Source organism: Wyeomyia smithii, chromosome 2 (genome assembly GCF_029784165.1).
Source record: "Wyeomyia smithii strain HCP4-BCI-WySm-NY-G18 chromosome 2, ASM2978416v1, whole genome shotgun sequence".
Lineage (NCBI taxonomy): Eukaryota > Metazoa > Arthropoda > Insecta > Diptera > Culicidae > Wyeomyia > Wyeomyia smithii.
Window position 1 is genome coordinate 109,443,006 of NC_073695.1, and position 21,394 is coordinate 109,464,399.

Consider the following 21,394-nt stretch of genomic DNA (forward strand, 5'->3'; position numbering starts at 1 on the left):
ATGGAGGCTCTTCCGTAGTTACTAAAAACGCGTCGCGAAAGGTTTTCTGTGCCGGTACAGAGTCCGGACAGACCTTTTTGGCAAAATCGAGTATCCAGCGATCTGAATACTCCTCACTCTCATTCGAAACGTCACGGTTCCGCATGCGCCTGGCGGTATCCCAAAGAGTGCTCATCGCTGTTTCCCTCGACAGCGCGTTTACGAAACGCCGCCAGTACCCGCGTATTTTCGCCTTTACTAAGCTCTTCATCTGCCTGCCCAGTGCCTTGTACTTTCGAAGTAGGTTGACAGTGCCGTACTCCGGTAGTCCTTATACGCCGCGGACCTTCGCGCGTACAGCTCAGAGCACTCTTTGTCCCACCATTTGTTGGGAGGGCGCTGTCTAATCGTTACCCCGGGTATCGGTTTCGTCTGAGCTTGAGTCGCGGCGTCGATTATCAAGCCAGCTAAGAACGCGTATTCTTCCTCCGGAGGAAGTTCCTCGTGAGTCTCGATAGATTCCGCTATAAAAGACTCATAACGCTTCCAATCAATAATACGTGTAAGGTCGTAGGAAATATTGATTGGGTTCGGGGGAGTTGAACCATTAGTAATTGATGTAACGATTGGAAGATGATCACTACCGTGGGGATCGTTGATTACATTCCACTGGCAATCTAACACTAGTGATGTCGAGCAGAGGGATAGGTCAAGCACGCTTTCACGTGCTGGAGGATTAGGTACACGTGTCGCTTCCCCAGTATTCATTTGGTCATTTCGCTAGGGGTAATCTTACGACCTTTGCGAGAAAGATTAGGAGAGTTGAGCATTCTCCTCTTCCTAGATCCCTCTGGCAAAGCATAAGAACACTCTTCGACGGGATTGTCAGATGAACCCTCATCGGTTGGCAAAAAGGAAAAGATGTTTCCTGTCGAGGGTGGCTCAGCCCTCATAAGCATTTCTGCAAAAGAGCGCTTTGATCGTTCCTTAAGGGAACGCTTAATTTTTTCCCCGCGCTGTTTGTACGCGGGACACGCCGAAAGGTCATGCCGAGTTCTCTCGCAGTAAACTGCCGGTACCCGGATAACTGTCCCATAATGAAAAACAACATGTTGAGAAAACGGCGATTTAATATTATCCGTGAATTTTCGAATTTCCAGCAATTACATCCAGAACCAATGACCATAACAGTTTCATGGCACCACAAGTTTATCGTTGAGAACAAAAAACCATGGATGGAATTGGTTTTACGTTGTATAACTTGAAAAAAAAAAAGACAAAATGGGACAAAAGATGCGGGTACATTTCAAAAGTACTCGCATATTTTGTCCCATCACATATAAATTCAGCCAGCAACCAGCAGTATCATGGCAACGTAGATTGTCCTACCGAAAAACAACATTAGTCTAGGTAATTAACTGACATACTTCTATATGCCTAAAATAATCCGATATACACTAATCTGGTGCAAAATTATATGTTTGCAGTTTGTACCACTATGCAGTGGGACTGTAATGCGGGTACTTTCAATATGGGACAAAAACAACTTGGTATTTTTTCCATGTTTTCCATACAAAAGTATCAATTTTAATTTTTCTCCAGAAAATATGATAACAATTAAGTCAATTCCCGATGATAACTCAAAAGTGACCAAAATCAGTATGGGACAGTTATGCGGGTACCGGCAGTAAAGACACTTTTCAGTATCCTCGCTGCAAGCGGTCTCAGCATGATTGCCTCCGCACTTGCTGCAGCGTGCCTTGTTGCAGCAATAGGTGGCTGTATGACCTAACTGCTTGCAGTTTTGGCAATGCATGACCCGCGGTACAAACAGGCGTACAGGCAGACGAACCCTGTCCAAAGAGATGTAGTTCGGCAGTGCGGATCCGGCGAATGTTACACGGAAGTAATCCGAAGGGAGGAATTTCTTCTTCCCTTCTTCGATGGATACTGAATGCAATTGCTTGCAATCCAGTATCTTTACATCTTGAATCAGGGGGTTCTTGAAGCAGCCAACCCCGTGACGCAAAATGTCATCGACCGTGAGGCTTCCTTCGGTAACCACACCGTCGATCTCCACGTCCTTGGCAGGGATGTACACGCGGTACTCCCTTGTAAAGGGCTCGTAGCTAGCAATTTCGTTTGCTTGCTTCAAACTACTCACGACAACTCGCAGTTTGTTCGGCCTCACCTTCGTAATTTTGGTTACGGCCGGAAACTGTTTTGCCAGGTCTTTGCCTATTCGAATTATATTCAAAGGTTTTTTTATGGGCCGGAAGTAAACAACGTAGGGACCGCTAGCGGCATCTGGGTAAGCTTTTACCCGTATTTCCGGTACCCTTGGTACAGGGCTAGGTAGCGGGGATGGTACAGGGGAAGGTAAGGGAGAACTGCCTGGGGGAAATTTCAATTTCTTCCCCATTTGTTTCCACATCCAGGAAAAGTTGCACCTGCATGTCGTTCATTTTGCGGGAGCGTTACGCTCTACCGCACACAAACAATAAATATTCGAATGTGTGGGGGAGATCAAATAGTTTATATTAAATTTTAAAAACAATATTTCAAACTACAATGGATCAAATAAAAAAAAGACAGTAATACTAATAATAATAACAATAATACTAATACTAATAATAATAACAATAATAACAATAATAATAATAATAATATTAATAATAATAATATTGATTGTAATAATAATCATAATGATAATAATTCTAAAGTGAATATTTCACCGAACGTCTAAGTCACGACCTCTCGGCTAATAGTCAATCTGGAAGAGTGTCTCCGCAGAACAAACAATGACGATCCAGCTTCGTGTTGTGACACAGTGGCCGTATCTTACACGTGGTCTTGTAGATGCCACTTGTTGTTTATTTCCACTCGCTCGATCGGACCACCCGTGCTGCTAGCGGGGTAATAGCGGGGCGGGGGAATTATTCTTGCTAATATATCAGCTGCGTATCGGATCACTGGCGGGGTAGCCTGCCCCTACCAGTTTCTGCCGATATACTGCAGGCTATTGTTATCGCACAGCACAAGAACATCGACAAAAATCGACAAAAATCGACAAAAAATACTACAAGGTATACAGCCCTAGAGGTTGTATGAAATGGTGACGTAGGACTAAATGTATACAATATATGCTGCGATAAACTGTTTATAGGCAACACTACCGTTTTTATAAACAAAAAATTACACTAGTAGTAGTTGCGAAAATTCTCATAACTCTCATCTTCAAGCATCTAATCGAAATGTGTGCTATAGAGCGCTGATGATCGCACCACCACCGGTAGTATTGAATATTTTGTTGGCCGCGCATAAAATTTGCTCTCCGCTGTGCCCTCCAGTAGCTGTGCCAGCAAAATATCCTGCAGCGTACGATGGTAACTGTTGCTGCCGTATGCAAAATAAAGGTAACATGCTCCGCAGTGCCTGGAAGTTGACTCGTATGCAGCTCTCGTTTCTTAATGTCGCGTACCTCTAACAGCTATACTCCATTCGCTATTGTGTGACAAACTAGACTGAAGCTGAATTTTCTACACGCAATCTTTTGTATCGAGTTCAGCGTAGATTTTTTCCATTAAGGCGTGGCCACACAGCTTGGAGAAAGAGGAACAAACCAGAACACTTTGTTGAGTCGAAAGATGTAGGCAGTGGAATTTATTTCGTCCATGTTATTGTTATCTGTGCTCGGGAAGCAAGCCAATAACGAGGGAAATATATGGGAAAGCTTGACCTTGGAACTTTTCACCTTTTTCCACCATTAAGCAGTAAAGCAACAATGCTGAACATTATATCAAACAATTGTTACACATTTTATCTATCCACCGACATATAAATGACTAAGATGCATTTAGTCGTTCGCTCGCAATAATCGTTTGAAATCTAACGCAACATTTGCCAGTTTCATTTTCAATTTCACAAAGTGTAATCTAGTATAGAAAACAAAGACGTAGTCCTACGTCAAAACACCCCACAATGGCAGGTCTCTATACAAAAGTCGGAAAAAACCTAAAAGTCTTTTTTATATGATTGGAAATTACATATTATTACAATTTTGGAGTGGTGAACTCTTTTCTGATGTCAGAAAATGTCGAAAATAGCAATTTATGCACCTAAAGTGCCGTTAGACCTTTCTCATGATCAGGTTTTTGATTTTGCTTCAATCTTGCTTAAAATTTTGATAGGAGAACTGCTCTTATATTCATCTTAATACCTATATTCATCTCATTGCTCTTATTTGTTCAATTTACTGTAAAATTAATTTTTTTTTAAAGTAAAAGTAGTTTTATTTAACCTCCTAATTATGTCGAGTAGTCGGAACTTGAGAGCGATGAGCAGAGCGAAATAAAAGCGACGGGAAGAATATAGGTGCTAAGATGAATATTATTGTGGTTCCCACACTTGTTCTTCATCGAAAGATTTTAGAATCGCATTTTTTTGTTTGGTTCTTAGGGTACTCCTTTCTGAATTAGGGTGGTGCAAGAATCATCATAATTCAATTTATTTTATTTTGAAAATTTTTTAGCTTTTAAGCCGTTTGACCAATTCAAGATCTTTCTGCGACAAGTTAGAGGTCTTTTAAGGAAAATCATGGGATGGTATGGTAGTTTATTTCTACGTCATTGAAAATATAAAAGACGATATGTTTTTTTCTTATCAATTCAACTTATTCTTTCTTTATACATCTTGCAGTACTGAAAGCGGTTTACAAGTTTATATAAAAATGCTTGAAACTACTGGAAAAAACTTCATGCATACTTCCCAGTCAATCATGTTTTTTAAATATACGAAATTGAATATTTTACAACTGACCACCATACGTCTCCATAGTTTTATTTTCCAAATATCTCCCTATGAGCAGCGATGTGCAAAACAGGACCCAAAAATCTGAAAAGTACAATAAATTTCCCATTGAATGTTGGCTATCCGATCGTTCCGAACTGTTTCACAAGAATGTACGGTAGAAATGAAATTGGAAATACATGATTTTTTAGCTTCCCTGCAATATGTTTTACCTCGGTTGAAAAATTGGTTATATTTTTGGAAAGTCTTGAAAATCAACCAAAAAGTACACAAATTTCCCTTCAAAATGAAACTTGTTGAATCAAAATCGGATCAAAACTGAGGAAGTTTCAGGTGTTTGAAGTTGAGCTAAAAATTGTGATTTCAAACATGGAAATCATCGGAATTGCCTGATATAGCAACATTCAAAGTGCGATTAAAAATTGATATCTCAACCGATTGTTATGAAACTTTGAGAAAAGGTCATTTACACTTTTAAAATCTTCGGAAAAACGCCAAACATCAAAAATATTGACATGAAAAAATCGAGGTTTTTTCCGGCTTTCGACCACTGTGCACCCGTACGATAACTCGTGTATTGTTATTTTGCGAATCAAGCAGAGCTGAACAATTTGCGTCTAATCGAGACGAAAGCAAAACAACGAATGAGATTATTTTTGTTAATAACGAATGTTTTTGTAGTTGTTAATTTTTTGGAGAGATAAAATTACACTGGTCGACAAAATGAAAAAAAAAGTCGATTCTAAAAGCTCCAACCTGAAAACAAGAATGATTATAGCTGTTCGCAAGTACCCCCAACGCTACAACCCTTACAATATCACAGAACGAGCCAACAAAAAACAATATCACAGAACGAGCCACACTGCTGCATAAGGAAGCCGATCAATCCACATCGGCTACTGCAGAGCAGACAATGAGTGACCAGCCGCTATCATTTTCTCATCGACACCGATCGCTGCTGGAGAGATAGCAAAGCTGGAGCGATATCGAAGCTGGAGCTAGAGCCGAAGACGTGCTACCGATAAACCCTTCGATCGCCGAAGGAATTGACCCGATCGCTGCAAGAGCGAGAATCGATCACCGGAGAGATGCCACCGATAAGCCGATCGATGAGGCGTCGCCAGGAGAGAGGCAGTCAACCCGAACTTCATCCCACCGCCGTCCGCTGCCAGATAACATCGCACGGCCCATCTTGGATCGTTATCTATTAAAGCGCTGCTGGAGCAGCGCGCCAGTCTCCTTCCAATCACCGGATAGCAGGGGCGGTGGAACCGCATGCTAATTCATTCGTTTAAGTTAAATTAATATCATTTGTAGCAGTTAAGAAAAATAAAATTAAGCAAATAGTTCCTAAAATGTATTAAATAAATCGGTGTTATCAGTGAAACTGTGTTAGTTGTTGGAGAGAAAGGCGCATCTGGATCCGTGTATACTCGGTCATTCTGCTGGGAGTAGCAGAATTCCTTCGATGCTGGGGTTTGGATTCAACTTACAACGAACTATCGAAATTTGGAGGTAACCGGTACCATCCCCAACATTTTGGTCCTTCGAACCGGATCCAGGACCGGCTTCGCAATTGGATTCGTCGGCACAGGGTCGACGCGTATAATTTCTTCCGCTGATTGGACTGGCGTGGTTGGGAAACGCCATCTTCCGTGTGCAGTGCGGCACACAGAGAGCCAACTTCTTTTAAGTTGCTGTGGCTTGGGTGGATCGCCATTGCTCCCGCTTCAACTTCACAATAGGAGCAGCGTACTCTAGTGCTAGCGTGGCTTGGTGGACGCATGCTATATGTCCAGCCGAGCTGGGAGAAATTCGCAATACTAATGCTTGCTTTATCTGGTGATCCGAAAATAATTGATTATTCGCATCCTGAGTGATTATCGAAATTCCGTGACGAGGAAAGTGCTGTGTTCAACCATTGGTGCGGCCGGATTGGCGAAATAATTGATCGCTATACTACATTTCCCGGATATTAAGCTACACTGGCGGTAGTGAACGGACTGCATTGGACTTACTGGTCGATAGTTTCCAACATTTTGAAGCATCGAAGAGGCAGCGCAACATATTTTTTGCTCAGGTAAAACTTTAGTATATGTACTGCCGTGGCTAGGCACGCAGATAATACACTTAAATTTAAATCAATCCTCTTCGTTTTGCTTTAACTTTGGTGAGCCTTTGCCTTGAGAGGCACATGATTGCGAGTGTTTCAAATTACGTTTGAAGTTCGTTTGCTGGAGGACTAAGCGGTTGTTTCTGGTGCAAATAATTTTTCGTGTGGTAAGTTGCCTCGGTATATGCCCGCCGAAGCCGGCACATTCTGCTTACTACATCGCTGTTTCCTCTTCGCTCTCGTTATCTGTTGTTTGAGTGCTATCCACTTGTCGGTTGACTGGGACGTCGCGAGGCTTGAGGAGATCTTTTTGCTAAATTAGGAGTACCACCACCTGGTTCTGTCGGTCAGCGCTAACAGTATATGCCTAGCCAAGCTAGGATTTATCGTAAATTACTACACCACGTCTATTTTTCCTTGCTAATCGGTTTAACGGTGACGTCAGCATAATGCCCATGGCCACTTCAGCAGCGGCCAAGAAAGCGCCTTCAATGAGGGCGCTTACAGCGAGAATGAAGGAAATTCAACTATCATTCAATGACATCTGGAGGTTTATGCAAGAATTCAAGGAATCCAATACAGCAACCGAGGTGCAGGTACGCCTTACTAAATTGGAGGAGCTCTGGGAAGGTTTTAGCGATGTGATGGTGGAGATTTTTGCACACGATAACTACAGTGCAGAAACTAGTGGTTTAGAAAAAGAGCGAATGGAATTCAGCGACCGTTATTACGAAGTCAAATCCTTTCTGGTGGACAAGACTAAGGAGGTTGAAGACCCACATCGATTAGCAAATTCAACCCGAGTAGGAGACGTTACAACGCACGGTGGTATGGACCACGTCCGGTTGCCGCAAATTAAATTGCAAAGTTTTAATGGAGACATCGATGAGTGGTTGAGTTTACGAGATTTGTTTACATCGCTCATCCACTGGAAGGAAGATCTACCGGAAGTAGAGAAATTCCATTATCTCAAGGGGTGTTTGCAGGGAGAGCCAAAGAGTTTAATCGATCCGCTGCAAATTACGAGAGCCAACTATCAGGTAGCCTGGGAGTTGCTACTTAAACGGTACAACAATTGTAAACAGCTTAGGAAGCGACGGGTTCAAGCGCTTTTCAGTTTGCCCACACTGACCAAGAAATCCGATCTGCATACTCTCATTGAAGGCTTCGAGAGAATAGTGCAGACCCTGGATCAAGTAGTTCAACAGGCGGACTACAAGGACCTCCTTCTAGTGAACATTCTTACGGCACGATTGGATCCGGTCACTAGAAGGGGGTGGGAAGAGGTGTCATCAGCAAAGGAACAGGATACTTTAGCGGATTTGACGGAATTTCTACGACGTAGGGTACAGGTTTTGGACTGCCTACCATCCAGGTGCAGTGACACTAGGGGTGTCCCGCAACAACATCCAAGGGAGAAACATTCCATAGCTAGGGTATGCTAAAATTCCAACCAAGCGTCTGGGGGACGCTGTACGGCTTGTACGTCGGATCATCCGCTTTATTTGTGCATCACATTCCAGAAAATGACAGTGGTGGAAAGAGATGCATTATTAAAAACTCATGCTCATTGCCGCAATTGTTTCCGAGTTGGCCATCAGGCGTAAAATTGCACATCCAAATATTCGTGTAGAAACTGCAAAGGTCGTCACCATACGTTAGTTTGTTTCAATCAAAGGGAGAAGAAAACCAAGGCTGCAGCGGTTGCAAGGGATAATACACTACCTTCTAAGGACTCGGACAATCCAGCCTCTGCCCAAACGGCTAATATGGCAGCCGTGAATATTCAGGTATCCGGAGCAGCTCGTCAGCATGCTTCCCATGTGATTCTGGCCACAGCAGTTGTCACGGTCGAAGACGATGATGGCAATCGGTTCCCTGCCCGCGCTATGCTGGATTCAGGATCAGAGAGTAATTTTATCACCGAACGGTTAAGCCAACGTTTAAAGGTGACTCGTGATCGGGTTAATATATCGGTCGTCGGGATAGGTCAAGCTTCAACCACAGTAAAGCAGAGGTTAAAAACGTTGATACGGTCTCGAGTTTCACCGTTCTCGCGCGAACTAAGCTTTCTAGTTCTTCCAAGAGTGACAGTTAGTCTTCCTACTACAACAATTGATACGAAAAGGTGGAACATCCCGAGCGGCATCCAATTAGCCGATCCAGCATTCTTCGAATCCCATGGGGTGGACTTAGTTCTAGGTATTGAAGCATTCTTTGATTTCTTTGAAACTGGCCGAAGGATTTCGTTGGGAGAGCAACTACCTACACTAAATGAATCGGTCTTCGGCTGGGTAATTCGCGGTGGTTCTGCAGCACCAAGCCAATCCTGGCAAATCAGATGCAATGTGTCTACTTCAGAACAGCTAGATACATTAATCTCTCGCTTCTGGGCTTGTGAAGAGGTGGATACTGTTAGAACTTATTCACCAGAGGAACGACGATGTGAAGACATTTCCACACAGACGGTACAACGCAACACAGATACACCGTCGCCTTACCGAAAAGGAAGGACATCCTATTCAACCTGGGCGATTCAAGGGACATCGCATTCAGACGTCTTCAGGGAACCGAACGTAGACTGGCAAGAGATGAAAATCTGCGAAAGGAATATACCACTTTTATGGACGAATATCGGCGACTCGGGCACATGCAGAGGATCGACGACACGGATTCGGTTCAACGATGCTACTTGCCGCACCATCCCGTCGTCAAAGAATCTAGTACCACCACTAAGGTCAGGGTCGTGTTCGATGCCTCATGTAAAACGACCACTGGGGTGTCTCTCAACGACGTTTTACTGGTGGGGCCAGTGATACAGGAAGATCTTCGTTCAATTATCCTGCGAAGTAGGACCAAACAAGTCATGCTCGTGTCCGACGTGGAGAAAATGTTCCGCCAAATAAACATTTGTCCCGAAGATCGATCGCTCCAATGCATCCTTTGGCGAAACTCGCCATCCGAGAAAGCTCAAACCTACGAGCTTAATACCGTAACATACGGAACTAAACCAGCCCCATTTCTGGCCACCAGGACTCTACATCAACTGGCAGTTGACGAACAAGAACGGTTTCCGCTAGCGGCGAGTGCTACAATCCATGACACCTACATGGATGATGTCATCACAGGGGCGGACAGCATAGAAACTGCGCTAGAACTGAGGATTCAGTTAGATAAAATGATGTCACGGGGAGGTTTCCGGCTTAGAAAGTGGGCTTCGAACTCTCCAGACGTATTAAAGGGCCTTCCTGAGGATGGATTGGCCATTCGCGCTTTGGAAGGAATTAATCTTGATCCAGACTCATCGGTGAAAACATTAGGCTTGATGCCTGTGCCAGATACACTTAAATTCAGTTTTGCTATCCCTACTCTAAAGGATAAATTACCACTAACTAAACGATATGTCCTGTCGGTCATAGCTACACTCTTCGACCCACTGGGACTGTTAGGCGCTACTATCACGTCAGCAAAAATTTTCATGCAAAGGTTATGGACGTTACGCGACGACGGCGGTAACCCTCTGAGCTTGGATCAATCACTGCCTCCAACGGTGGGTGAGGCTTGGGTGAAATTTCAGGAACAAATTCCCCAACTGAGTGAGTTGCGTATTAAGCGGTGCGTATTAAGCGGTGTGTTATCAGCCTGTCGCCGTGGAGATTCATTGTTTCTCTGATGCCTCGGAGAAGGCATACGGTACATGTCTATATTTGAAGAGTATAAACGCTGGGGGAGAGGTCAGAGTGCACCTATTATCTTCCAAATCAAGAATAGCTCCACTAAAATGTCAAACGATTCCGCGGCTAGAGCTTTGCGGTGCAGAACTAGCAGCGAAACTGTTCGAAAAGGTAAATGGCGCGATACGCCTAGCGGCACTAACTTATTTTTGGAAGGACTCAACCTGCGTGTTACGATGGATTTCAGCTACACCCACAACCTGGTCCACATATGTGGCCAATCGAACAGCAAACAATCAAACTATCACCAAGTGTGGCCAATGGAGGCATGTCCCTGGTGCGCAAAATCCGGCTGACTTGATTTCCCGAGGGATTTTGCCAGGAGAAATACTACAAAACACTTTCCGGTGGGAAGGTCCCGATTGGCTAAAACTAGAGATGGCTTCCTGGCCAAATGCTTCAGTGAACTTACGCGCAGAAGAAGGGGATGAGGAGAGACGTCGTTCTGTAAGTGCCGCTGTTGTTTCTACTAACAATGAATTCAATGAAACATGGCTTGCCAAATTCTCGTCTTACACCTCGCTAATCCGTATTACAGCATATTGCTTGCGATTCATAAAGTTGCTGCGGACTCATCGCAAAGAGAAGGTTCAATCAGAATTTTTATATAGCACGGAATTGAAGGAAGCAGAAACGGTATGGGTGCGTCAAATACAAAAGGAGTGTTTTGCGGATGAATGGTCTAAGTTATCAAAGGGAGCTAGTGTGCCAAAAAACTCTCCATTGAGATGGTTCAACCCGTTTATCAGCAAGGATCAGGTAATACGATTGGGCGGAAGGTTGAAAAATTCGTTAGAGCCAGATGAAGTAAAACACCCGGTTGCATTGCCGGCACGACACCGTTTCACCCGCATGCTGTTGGAATACTACCACGTTCGACTTCTTCACGCTGGGCCGCAGTTATTATTGTCAGTCGTCAGGCTTCGGTTTTGGCCATTGGGTGGCAGAAGTCTAGCGAGACAGATTATACACAAATGCCTGAAATGTTTCCGTTCAGAACCATCAGCTGTTCAGCAATTTATGGCGGATCTCCCGATGTCGAGAGTGACCATCTCACGACCATTCTCACGTACCGGAGTTGACTACTTTGGTCCAGTTTTCGTTCGACCACTTCCAAGGCGGCCAGCAGTAAAGGCTTACGTAGCCATTTTCATTTGTCTCTGTACAAAGGCGGTCCATATGGAACTGGTTACGGATCTGTCTACCGAACGGTTCCTCCAGGCACTGCGACGATTCGTGGGTAGACGAGGCCGATGTTCAGATATTTTTTCCGACAACGGAACCAACTTTGTCGGTGCACGTAACAAATTGTCAGAATTTTAGAATGTCTTAAAGAGTCGAGACCACCACGATGCAGTATCCAGAGAGTGTGCCAAGGAGGGCATACATTGGCATTTCAATCCACCGAGCGCCCCCCACTTTTGAGTGATAGGCAAAACACCCCTTTCGCCGGAAGATTTCAGCACGCTACTGGTGCAGGTAGAAGCTTGCCTCAATTCCCGCCCCCTTACGCCGCAAAGTGCCGATCCGAATGATTTGGAGCCATTAACATCGGCACATTTTTTGATCGGCTCGTCCCTGCAAGCCATCCCCGAACCAAACGTAGATCAATTGCCAACCTCTCGGCTTAACCATTGGCAGTCAATGCAGCGTCATCTGCAGACCTTCTGGAAACGATGGAGACAAGAATATTTGTGTCAGTTGCAAGGCCGAACAAAACGTTGGAAGCCAGCCGTCCCCATTGAAGAAGGAAAAATGGTCGTCGTTAAGGACGAAAATTTGCCCCCTATGAAGTGGAAGATGGGTAGAATCTGCCAGCTGCATCCCTCGGCTGACAACGTAGTGCGAGTCGTAACACTGAAGACAGCCACGGGAAATTTGACACGCCCAGTGGAGAAAATTTGCTTGCTTCCAGTTCCGGATGATGAGGAAGCTTAGCGTACACCTACCCACAATCCCGTCCCGCCGAAGAGGATCTGTTTTTTCTTTCTTTCCAGAAATCTACAATTTCTGGGTGGGTGAGGATGTTCGCAAGTACCCCCAACGCTACAACCCTTACAATATCACAGAACGAGCCAACAAAAAACAATATCACAGAACGAGCCACACTGCTGCATAAGGAAGCCGATCAATCCACGGCTACTGCAGAGCAGACAATGAGTGACCAGCCGCTATCATTTTCTCATCGACACCGATCGCTGCTGGAGCGATAGCAAAGCTGGAGCGATATCGAAGCTGGAGCTAGAGCCGAAGACGTGCTACCGATAAACCCTTCGATCGCCGAAGGAATTGACCCGATCGCTGCAAGAGCGAGAATCGATCACCGGAGAGATGCCACCGATAAGCCAATCGATGAGGCGTCGCCAGGAGAGAGGCAGTCAACCCGAACTTCATCCCACCGCCGACCGCTGCCAGATAACATCGCACGGCCCATCTAGGATCGTTATCCATTGAAGCGCTGCTGGAGCAGCGCGCCAGTCTCCTTCCAATCACCGGATAGCAGGGGCGGTGGAACCGCATGCTAATTCATTCGTTTAAGTTAAATTAATATCATTTGTAGCAGTTAAGAAAAATAAAATTAAGCAAATAGTTCCTAAAATGTATTAAATAAATCGGTGTTATCAGTAAAACTGTGTTAGTTGTTGGAGAGAAAGGCGCATCTGGATCCGTGTATACTCGGTCATTCTGCTGGGAGTAGCAGAATTCCTTCGATGCTGGGGTTTGGATTCAACTTACAACGAGCTATCGAAATTTGGAGGTAACCGGTACCATCCCCAACAATAGCTATTCAACCATTCCTATGAATGTTGGTGCCCCTGGCCATTACCAAAACGCATCAACTTACGTGAGATTGTCGTATAGAAATTGCTCGACGGGTTCGTCACATTAACGTTATGGAAACTTATATGAGTCACTGAAAAAACGGTAGTAGATGGGAACACCAAAATTTACAAGCATGGATGAATAGCTATAATCTTTCATTGTTTTTCGGTTTGAGCCTACGGAATTCCGCTTAAATCTGCAGAGTCATGTTGAAATAATAAAAAAGCTTAGTTTTAGTTTTTGACAAAAATGTTTGCTGTTTCGCGCCAAATGAACCCTCGGTTGGCAGCACCCTCTCCGAGTTGGTTGAAACTTTTTGGGTGTGAAGACATCACATAATTAAGCATCTCTGCATACTTACTTTTTTCAAAACTAGTCTAGACTGTCTTCTGAAAAGAGCGAAACTTTTTTTGCCGATTTTTTGTAAATCAATATAATTCAAAAATGGAAAATTCTACAAAAAAGTGTTCTATAAGTAACTTTTAGGAAATTGTCTGAATTTTCATAAAAAATATGGAAAAAAATATATATCAAGTCACTATATCAAGTACACTACATATATCAAGTATACTAAAAAAAATTCAATTTAAACACAAAACATCGATTTAAAAAAAAATTGTCATCTTCGAATTACCTAAAAAAAATTTTGGTGAAAAACACAGGGGTTGGCTACATTTCGTTCATACATCGCAACTTGAGCATATTTAAGGAAAAAAAGTTATTCTCTAAAATAAAAAATTAAAATGCAAACTAAAACCAAGGTATATTATTTTTTTAGTGTAAAACACCTTGATAGAATGAAATACCTGTTATGTTGTGTAAATGTGTAATGTCAATAAATTGGGTAATAGTAGAACCAGTGTTTGAGTGTTGTTTTTGACTCTGGAAGCAAAATCCTGCGTGAAGCTCGTGGCCGCTGTAGAACATAGGTAACCCAAACGCGGTAGGTAATTTTCTTCCGAGAGGAGTGCTGCTGCTGATGTTTTGACTGCTACGCTGCCGCTCAAAGCAAGTCCGTCCCATTTGCTTTTTGGTGCTGACGAGAAAACAGCAATTGAAAATCGTAACGCTTTAGGTGAAATTTTGCACTTAAATGCTTTTTCAATCGAGACCATCAACAGAATTTAGTACTGCAATGACAATCTAACACTATTGCATCATAAAAATTGCATAAACACTGAAATTTGATTAAAATTTGTTAAAAATCATAAGCTGGGACTCACATGCGATTACTTTTACGGTACGTAGCCAGAATGATAGCAAGTCAGTCCCATAGCCAGCTACGACCGGTGATGAAAAACAAACTACTGCAAATCGATGGCGGTGCTATAGCTTGCGTTTGGAATGAATCCATCGCTGGTCAATTCATAAATGACCTTCTCTCGTGCTTCATTAAACAAGTTTTTTGTGAGAAGCATAACACAATGTACCAACTGCGCCGCTCAAAATAAAACTAGAATTTGTTTTTACATTTGATACTACTGATAAATTCAAAATCAGTTTAGGTGTAGGAACTTGTTCTAAATTTCCCTGAGAGCGGTCACACGTTCGTGACGGCGGACAGCTTCCACGTAGCAGTGGAAGCAAATATGAAAGAACACCTACAGCTTAGGAAAATGTTTGCTCCGTTAAAAAACAGCTAAGTAGCGTATCAAAGTATTTGGTATAACTGACAAATTCTTCAAAACGAAATTCACGACAATAATTGAACAATTCTTAACCACATCTTTACATAAAATACGGATAAAATACGAAAAGTAGTATTTACTAAAGAATGCTTTCACTAACAATACAGAGACACACCTAAAGCGTTCATTGTCAACAAACAACAGCTGAAGAAAGCTACTGGTGGATACTTTGTTTTGAAGAAAACATTGTACTATCAGCTAGAGCCACACGATGTAGAACGCGTAAAATTCAATCAAACCTTCTATCGAATATCACTTGGTACATCCAATTCTAAACCTGAAGACCATAAGTTGTGGTAAATATCACATTTTTCATAATCATTGTTGGCTGCGGGGTTAAATTGCGAAGGTTTTTTCAATGGGACCGACTTGCGATCACTTTTGCTATGGGACAAACTGACTTGCTATTTTTTTCATAGTTCCTCAGAACGAAGTATTCAAAAATATTTGTTTTATCGAAAGTAGATATAAAAAGGAATTGATTCCATAAATAAACTCAAAATTGATAAATATGCAATTGGGACGGACTTGCCATGAGCGGCAGTACGATACATGTTTATGTTACTTGCAGAATAAAAGTTTATTCTACGTACGTATCTTTTACCTACTGTATCTGTTGTGATATGTATGCACGTTACGAACCTGTTCAAAAGCTTGATAAAATAACATCGCTACTCAATCAACTTATAGCAATTGTGAAGCGATGTTCGACTTAGTTTTGTTATCATGGTTCAAAAGGATATATCACGGCTGAAATATTTGAAATGCTCATTTATTATCCAAAGTGCAGCTCAGGATTATCATTGGAATAATTCTCAAGCAACAATTCATCCACTTAAAATTTATTATATGAGATATGGTAAATTAGAAAATGTAAGTTTCATTATAATATCAGAAGTTTTGACGCATGATACTGTGGCTGCCCAGCTATTCATATCAAAATTAATTGATTTCATGAAACAGAAAATTATTTTCTCAAAAATTATTTTTATGTCAGATGGAGCAGCTGCTCATTACAAAAACAAAAAAAAAATTGCGAGCCTGTGTGATTTCAAATTAAGGCATAAATTAGAAGTAGAGTGGCACTTTTCCCCAACATCACATGGGAAAGGTCCCTGTGACGCAATCGGAGGTACTCTCAAACGAATGGCAAAGAGAGCAAGTCTTGCCCGAGATTACGGAAATACTATAAAAACTCCAAGAGAACTTTACGACTGGTCAGTTCAACAAACAAACAAATGTATAACTAAATTAAATGTCTGCTACATATACGAAGAACAGTACACAAAAATGTCAGAGGAACTAGAAAAACTATTCAGTCAAGTAAAACCTATAACTGGAACACAGAAATTTCATAGTTTTGTACCTTTAAGTAATAATCAAATAGCAGTTAAAAGAAATCTTCTGAAGACCGTAAGGCGCTACGATGCTTGTAGAAACAGCTATTCACCCCAAATTGATTGAATGTCTGACGGACGGCTCACCTCTGAAATTTTCCAGCAACACTGCTAAAAACAAGTGTGAAAAGATATAAAACTCATATTGAGAATAATTTCAATGATAAGTTAGATTTGCAAAACGAAGTGGATATTGATTCCGCTTCGGAAGCATTGAAATGTGCAATTATCGATGCAAGGAATTATTCTGTTCCAAAGGCTCAAGTGAAATTTGATTCACCTATAATTGACGACAATCTTCAACTTTTAAATCGTTTGAAAAATGTTCACAGACGTCAATATCAACGTTCTCGTAACCCTGTTTTCAAAACTATTTAGAAAGATTTACAAAAAAAGATTACTTATACATTTACTCTTCTGAGAAATCAAATTTTTGAGACTTAAGTTTAAAATTTGAAACCATATTCAAAACCCTTTTGGAAGCTGTCGAAGATTCTTAAGAAACCTTCAAAGCCTATTCCAGTTTTAAAAGATGGTGAGCGTTTTCTTGTATCCAATGAACAAAAGGCTCAAAGACTTGCTCAGCAGTTTGAGAGTGTTCATAACTCAAATTTGAATTTTGTGAAAGTCAGAGCAGGTGTGTCTCAAGGTTAAGTCTTGGGTCCAGTCCTGTACAACATATTTCCTTCAGATCTTCCTGATTTACCTTAAGGATGCACAAAATCATTGTTTCGCGATGACACAAGTAATTCCGTAAAAGGAAAAAGTGTTCGTAAGCAGTCGATTGAAAAAAAGTTTAGCAATGCTTAATGCAGTACCTATCTGATAAAGTTGTTGTTAAACAAAGAGGAAAACGCTTCAAGGATTCAGGAGAAAATTCTAAAAATGATTTTGAAGCGTCCTCCTTGGTTTGGTACACTTGAATCACATAGACTTACTGAACAAAAACATTAGAAGCTATATCAAATAAAACTTTAACAAATTTTCGACAAAAATCTTTGCAATCCTCAATTGCTACGATAAGCTCTCTTTAAAGCCAATAAGTTAGCAATTAAGTTAGTTCTAAATTCATTTCTCCTTTTTTTTTTTGACCAGTAGGTACGCTCATTCATGTCCTATTTGCGAAACCATTCAAACCTAACAATCAAAATTACAAATTCCTAACAGTGTTGAGGAGTCACCATTTCTGATGGCCAAATAAACTTATTATTTACTAATAATTATTATAAATACTTAAGCTACTTACAAATTCCCTGGTTAAAAAAATAGTAGTTGACTTTAAATCATTTGATTCCAGAAGATTTTATCCAAACTAAATAATCTAATTTATTGAAAAATTCAAATAAAAATGCTAGTTCAAAATTTTTTTATGCTACAGACTACTTTTCATCCAATTGAGATATTTTTGAAAAAAAAAAAAGATCCAAGTTGCAGATTTGACGTTTGCAGTAATTTCTGTAGACTTTACGCTTAGCCTGATGACCAACAACTTGTATATTACAAAAAATCGATGAATTTACGTTACTGAACGTTCGATGAAACGTTATTCCGAAACATTTCTTCATGTCAGTTAAAACTTCACCTTCTTGCGATACCATCAAACGACATTGTTCATCAACTTTAGCTCACCAAACAGTGGTTTCAATTAAAGTCATGAAACATGTTTTTTTATAATTTCTATACAAATATTCTATGGATCATGTTATCTCAGTTCTACATCTTCTGGATTTGAAGATAATAACACAACTCCAACAGCTTCAAATGCAGTAACCCAGTCTTCGCGTGGAGGAAAGTGAGTATTTATTAGCTAACTATTATTGAAACAAATAACACAGTTTATTACTTGTTATAGAGCCCACAATACACCGCTTAGATCATTCGTTAAATCCCCAGGAACTGGCAACCCACAGAGTAGTCAAACAACTTATCGACAGTGAGTATTTGTAGCAATTAAAATAATAATGCTCCGTGCATCTTTAATATTCATTACAACATTTTCATCAAGTATTCATGCTATAACTAAACTAAGATTAAAAAAATAAATAAAAAGTTAAAAAAATTTTTTTTAAATAATAAAATCAAAAGAAAACTTATTTTAAAAAACAAAAAAAAACGAGTTGATAAATCATTCTACAGTGATAAAAAATTTCTTTACGTTCAACTGCTATTACATAGGTGTTTTGAGATATAATTTCTATGTGTTTTCCGACTCTTTGGGGGATGAGTCAAAAAAAAATCTTTTCATTTATTCGAAAACAACAAAACATTATTGTAAAATAAATATAAAAGAAATCTGATTCGTTTAAACATATATAGGATTTGATTATATGTATTCAACAAACAATTGAAGACTATAAACAATAGAGTACGACCTGTATGAGGTGTCAGCAATCCAATTGCGAACTGGTCATTTAGAGCTGATTCTTGAAGGTGAGTGGGTAATCTATCGCTCTTTTTCAAAGCGTAAACGAGAGCTGAACTGGCTGGCTGCTACGGTTTGTCCACCAACATAAATAACACACGGATCGATAGTAGAAGTTACACGAAAATAGCGAGTTAGAGAATAAATACATCAAATTGGAAGTTCTCGGGAGAGGCCTCATACTAGAGATTTTTGTTTGTAGTGGAACTAGACTACTGCGTCCATTAATTAGAACTATTGTAGTATAACTAGAGATACTCAGATAGAGAGATGAGCGAGGAAAAAAATCGCCAATTTGGCAATTTCAAATCGCATTGCCTTTTATTTTACCTTTTTATTTGACTCGTATAATTGGTGGTGACGATGGATATAATAACAAATATAATAAAATGCATCGCAAAAACCGTCAAGATGTTGAATTTTATGTTTATGTTCATTAGAGTGGGCATTTTTGTAACATCATGCGATTTCAATGAGCGCCGGGCGGAAAAAGTTTCCTTTTTACTCCAAAAATAAGCCATGAAAATTTGAAGTTGATCCGAGTTCATTTAATGGACCCACAGAACGCTTATATTTAAAAAAATAGATTCTCATAAGAACTGTTGTTTTTTATCTCTTTTTAAAGTTTTTTGCCTTAGTTTCTTGAAATAATTGTATCTTTTGCGTCGAAATACTCTTCAATTATAAAATCATATCATTAAGGATATTCACATATTACGCAACGCTAATTTATAGCAATTTTAAACACCTCCCACCCCTAAATAACGCAATTTTGCATGGGGGCCTCGCGCAATGGAACTCTTCGTTGAATATCCCCTTCTTCTTTGTACGTTACCTAATAAATGAATGACCTCTCATATTCGTTAGAGGTTTTGAAACTGTCATTCAGTGATTATATCCTTAATCGTACTGCATTGCAGCAACTGCAAAATTATTAAAATTATTAAGAACTTTTTGTATGGATTTTATGTTATTTTTAGTATTATTATTATTATTATTTTCTATGAAACAGTTCAGCACTAGTGATCTGAATGCACGAAGACGGTGAATTTTATCAAATACGGTTGGTAGAGACGCTGTAGAGCAAAATCATTTCGAATCACCTGGATATACACGAAATTTTTTTGATTTGAATGAAACTTTGCACACGTATTTGGCTTAGCAAACTGAGCATTTTTCACAGGTGGAGAGACTTTGAGTTACATTCTAAAGCCCATGAGTTACATTCTAAAAGGGCGTATGCTTTATGGCATAGGTTTTATTCGAAGCATTGTAGCCCAGAAACCGTTGGTTGTATAGAAAAACTGTCTGAGAATGAGTTGTAGCGAATCGAAAATGCATCATAAAAAAATATCCACTGTACAAAAAAAAATTTTTTTGACCAAAAAACAAAAAATTAACATTAAGTTTCAATTTAAAAAAATAAAAGAATTGAATTTTTTTTATTTTTTTTTAGGAAACTTGACGTTAATACGCAACTTTTAAAATAAAAAGTCCAGTTTCTCCATGAAAAATAATTTTTTTATGGTAGATTAATTTTTTTATGAAAATTTTAATTCAAACATTTTTCAAAATATTTGTTTTCTGATGATTTTAAAAGATGCAGAGAGTCATTTTGAATCAAAAAGCTCTTGGTAGTAAACATTTTAAATGCATTGGTTTTCGTGTTATTTCTAATTTAAGCTCGAAAAATTATAATTATTTAGGAAAATACACGTTTTTCTTAATTTGTCCATGGTTCTCCAGCAAAAAACATACGTTCGTTGGAATGCTTGATCAAAAATATGCAGTTCATTCTTTGACAACGAATACGGTTCTCAAAAAAAGAGTTAAATGTTCTAAGTCAGTGGTTCTCAACCTTTTTTGTCCGCGTACCTCTTGGCGATATTTTCCAAATCAATTGTACCCCCTGGCTTGGAATGTTCTCGCAGAGTGGGAGAGAGTAGTGGTAGATCATGTTGTGGTAGTCTAGTTTAGGTTTAAAATGGAACTGTGATTTGTTTGATTGCTACTGTGTGACTGTGATTGTGTTTTAAGAGGAAGTTTGAGCAATAAATGAAGTATTATTAAAAAAAATGCTTTGTCCGCCATTACTGATTTTTCTTTCGCATACCCCCTGAAGGCTCTCGCGTACCCCTAGGGGTACGCGTACCCCAGGTTGAGAACCACTGTTCTAAGTGATAGAAATATATATAAGAATCAAATATTTATTTTCGAGTTTTATTATCGTAGGAACATATTTTTTTATGACATAGATACTTTACAGAACTAGTTTCACCTTATATTTTATATACAACATAAGTAAATGATTCGTCATCTTTTGGAAACAGCTTCGATTGTATCTTATTTTCTGAAATCGGACGAAAAAGAGTAATACTTCTGTGTGGCAGCTATTATTATAGATTTTTTAAGATATTGCTCAATTCTGT

General features: G+C 40.2%; 1 protein-coding gene across 2 annotated transcripts in view; it reads left to right on the forward strand.

Annotated features, from left to right (window-relative positions):
• LOC129725074 (protein artichoke-like) overlaps window positions 1–21,394 on the forward strand; it is a 43,290-nt gene that overhangs the window by 14,717 nt on the left and 7,179 nt on the right. The window contains exons 4-5 of one of the 2 annotated variants that reach the window (XM_055680480.1): window positions 18,255–18,335; window positions 18,396–18,476. The exons of the other annotated variant lie outside the window; for it this stretch is intronic. Of the exons in view, the coding sequence (XP_055536455.1) occupies window positions 18,255–18,335; window positions 18,396–18,476 (162 nt within the window). The remainder of the gene's footprint in view (window positions 1–18,254; window positions 18,336–18,395; window positions 18,477–21,394) is intronic. 2 annotated transcript variants of the gene reach the window in all.